This window comes from Copadichromis virginalis, linkage group LG9 (assembly GCF_057382275.1).
Source record: "Copadichromis virginalis isolate Kocher_CV1m ecotype Utaka linkage group LG9, C_Virginalis_male_GT1.1, whole genome shotgun sequence".
NCBI lineage: Eukaryota > Metazoa > Chordata > Actinopteri > Cichliformes > Cichlidae > Copadichromis > Copadichromis virginalis.
In genome coordinates, this window is record NC_140626.1 from 14,528,881 (window position 1) to 14,532,036 (window position 3,156).

At 51.9% G+C, this 3,156-nt stretch overlaps 1 protein-coding gene across 1 annotated transcript; it reads right to left on the reverse strand.

Moving 5' to 3' along the window:
• Positions 1-271: 271 nt before the first annotated feature.
• Positions 272-2,528, reverse strand: LOC146701607 (uncharacterized). The gene has a single exon (XM_085467904.1). It carries the CDS (start codon positions 2,478-2,480, stop codon positions 714-716), a length of 1,767 nt encoding a protein of 588 aa, XP_085324030.1. The 5' UTR covers positions 2,481-2,528; the 3' UTR covers positions 272-713.
• Between the last annotated feature and the right edge of the window lie 628 nt (positions 2,529-3,156).

The following is a 3,156-nucleotide window of genomic DNA, read 5'->3' on the forward strand; positions in this document are numbered from 1 at the left end:
CGGGTCTCTCTCTTTTGGCCACAGCTTGTATGATGTTGGAGACATCCTCATCAAACTTCTGCCACTCGCTCTGGCTGCTGGCTGGGGGCCACTTAATCCGCTGTTGTGGAACTACACTGCTTGGATTGGAAGAGTCCTGTGCATGGAGGGACTGGGCTCTGTGGGGTGCCCCCTGGCCGGGCTCCTCCTGCGTCTCACCAGGTTCAGGACCTGTGCGTTGCACCTCACTCTCCCGCTCCAAACATTTCATTCTAGCCTGATGTACATTTAGGCCACGCTGGTTCTTGCACAGCTTGCCGCAGATACATGTCTTACTCGTAGTCCTTTCCATTGCATTAGTCGTTAACCTTAAGTCCGTCCGATTGGAGACCTCATCCTCCCCCCCTCTCGGGGTCTCCTGGGGGTATCTTTCTTTAGGGCTTTCCATAGCTTTTTGGGTGCTTTCTCGCGAAAACTGCAGACCGGGATGCTAGCCCACCCTGCCCCTGGAGCCGTCTTTCCGAGCTGTCATCTGTCTCTCCAGTCGTCACCAAACTTTCTTGGTTGTCACCTAGACTCTTCCTAGGCGTCACTGGCTCAGCCAGAGTTTAACTATAAAGACACATCTCCTGGATGCACTGGTATGCATCTTCAGTGATGTATCCTAGGGTCATCAGGTGTTTCGGGTCTCACAACATCATACACCCTCGCCCAGGCGACCCAGCCGGGGGTGATCAGGCCCCGACTTGCGTACCAGTAGCTACCCACGGATCAGCCCTCTTAATCCACAGCCACCTTGTGGCTTTCTCTGCCGCTTCACTCACAGCCTGGATGGCCCTCTTCTTGGCTGCCCCAGCCACGCCCAGCCGGCCTAGGACTTTGCAGAGTGATCGTCCTGCAAAGCCCCTACAACCCACTTCTATGGGCTCATAGAAAGTCTTCCAGCCCCTTCCCCTGCACTCTTGCACTAGTTCCTGGTACTTTCCTCGTTTCCTTTCATTAGCCTCCTCAATCCGCTCTTCCCAGGGCACTGTGAGTTCCAGCATGATCAGCTGTTTTGAGGCCTCAGAAATAATTATCAAGTCTGGCCGGAGTGATGTTTTTGCAATGTTCTGAGGGAACTTTAGTTGTTTACCCAGGTCAGCCTGTAGCTGCCAATCAGAGGCTGTGTTGAGAAGGCCAGTTGTCAAATGTGGGCGCACCTGGGGTTTCTCTCCAGCCTTAATAAAAGAGATTGCCTTCCTCGGAGCATGATGATGCTTGCTGGTGCTGATTGCTGAGGCAATCTTTTCAGCAACTACTCTGAGCACCTGGTCGTGCCGCCAACGATACCGACCATCGGCCAGGGCCCTTGGGCAGCTGCTAAGGAGGTGTTCTAGGGTCCCTCTTCCAGAGCACAGGGGACAGGCAGGTGTCTCGCGCTTTCCCCACAGATGGAGGTTTGCTGGGCTTGGCAGAGTGTCGTATACTGCCTGCACTAGGAATCGGATCCGGTGGAAGTCTGCCTGCATGATGTTTGCCCAGGTGACCTTGCGCTGCAAGGTGCCCTCCCACCTTGTCCATGCTCCCTGCCGCTCAAGGCCTACAGCTCTGCTTACTCGCTCCTCCTCCACACCTGCTCGGACCTCTTCCTGGAGTAGCTGGTGTCTCTCCTTTCCCTGTGCCCTGCTGACCTGGGCCTTTGGGACGTACCCCAAGCCTGCTCCCCCTGTTGCTAAGACCCCCATTAGTGTTTTCTGCCTTAGGCGTGACTCCGCCACCTCAACTGCCTTCTCAGCCTTCCACTTTCTTCCTGTCCTTACCTCAATGCCTGCTGATGCCACCTTGCAGTCTTTAGAATCTCTGTACTGTAGGGCTTCTCGTGTGCGAGCCACCTTGAACTCTTCTGTGAGACCACTGAAGGGTAACTGCACGCTGTTGCTTGTCCCATACAAGGCAGCGCTGGTGAGACTGCGGGGAAGTCCCAGCCACTTACGAAGAAAGCCACTGATCTTTCTTTCAAGGGATTCCACAGTAGTTATTGGAACTGTATAGACAAGCAAGGGCCACAGGATTCGGGGCAGGATGGAATGCTGGTAGATCCAGGCTTTAAATCTTCCAGGCAAGCCGGACTTATCCACCTTAATAAGCCACGCTCCCAGCTCCTCATTTGCCTTCTGAATAGCAGTAGAGTCTTTCAGGCTGGAGTCAAAGCGTTTCCCCAAGCTCTTAACTGGTTGTTCCGTTATGGATGGAATAATGGTTCCTGAAATTGAGAACCGGAACTTGTCCGTCACCTTGCCCTTCTTCAGTACCATCGATCTTGACTTGGAAGGTTTAAAACTCATCCTTGCCCATGAGATGAGTCTCTCAAGACCTTGCAAGATCCACCTACACCCGGGAACTGATGATGTTGTAATGGTGAGGTCATCCATATAGGCTCTGATAGGGGGCTGACGAACATCTGACCTTGTTAACGGCCCTCTGCACTCCACCTCCGCAGCCTTTACCACCATGTTCATTGCCAGGGCAAAGAGCGTAACTGAGATGGTACAGCCTGTTATTATACCTTTTTGGAGTCGGTGCCAGTCTGAAGTAACTGCCCTAGAAGTGACCCTAAGCCTGAAATTGGCGTAATAGTCCAGGATTAGGTCCTTGATCTTGCTGGGGACATGGTGGAGGTGCAAAGCATGCTCAACCAGTTTGTGTGGGATCGACCCATACGCATTAGTTAGGTCCAGCCACAATACAGCTAGGTCGCCTCTCTTCTCATGTGCTTCTCTTATAAGGTGTGTAACTACACCTTATAAGAGGTGTAGTTCAAATGCAATTCAAATGCAATTCAAAATGTAATTCAAATGCAGCTGAGAACAGGTGAGTCTTCAACCTGGATTTAAATAAACTGAGTGTTTCAGCTGATCTGAGGTTTCTGGGAGTTTGTTCCAGATATATGGAGCATAAAATCTGAATGCAGCTTCTCCGTGTCTGGTTCTGACTCTGGGAACTGATAAAAAAAAACGGATTCAGGTGACCTGAGGGATCTGGAAGGTTCATACTGGGTCAGGAGGTCACTGATGTATCTTGGTCCTAAACCATTCAGAGCTTTATAGACCAGCATCAGAACTTCAAAGTCTATCCTCTGACGGACAGGCAGCCAGAGTAAAGACCTCAGAGCTGGACTGGTGTGGTCCACTTGTT

Excerpts from the sequence above, each read along its gene's own strand:
- LOC146701607 (XM_085467904.1), bottom strand. The coding sequence starts at position 2,480 with ATGAACATGGTGGTAAAGGCTGCGGAGGTGGAGTGCAGAGGGCCGTTA.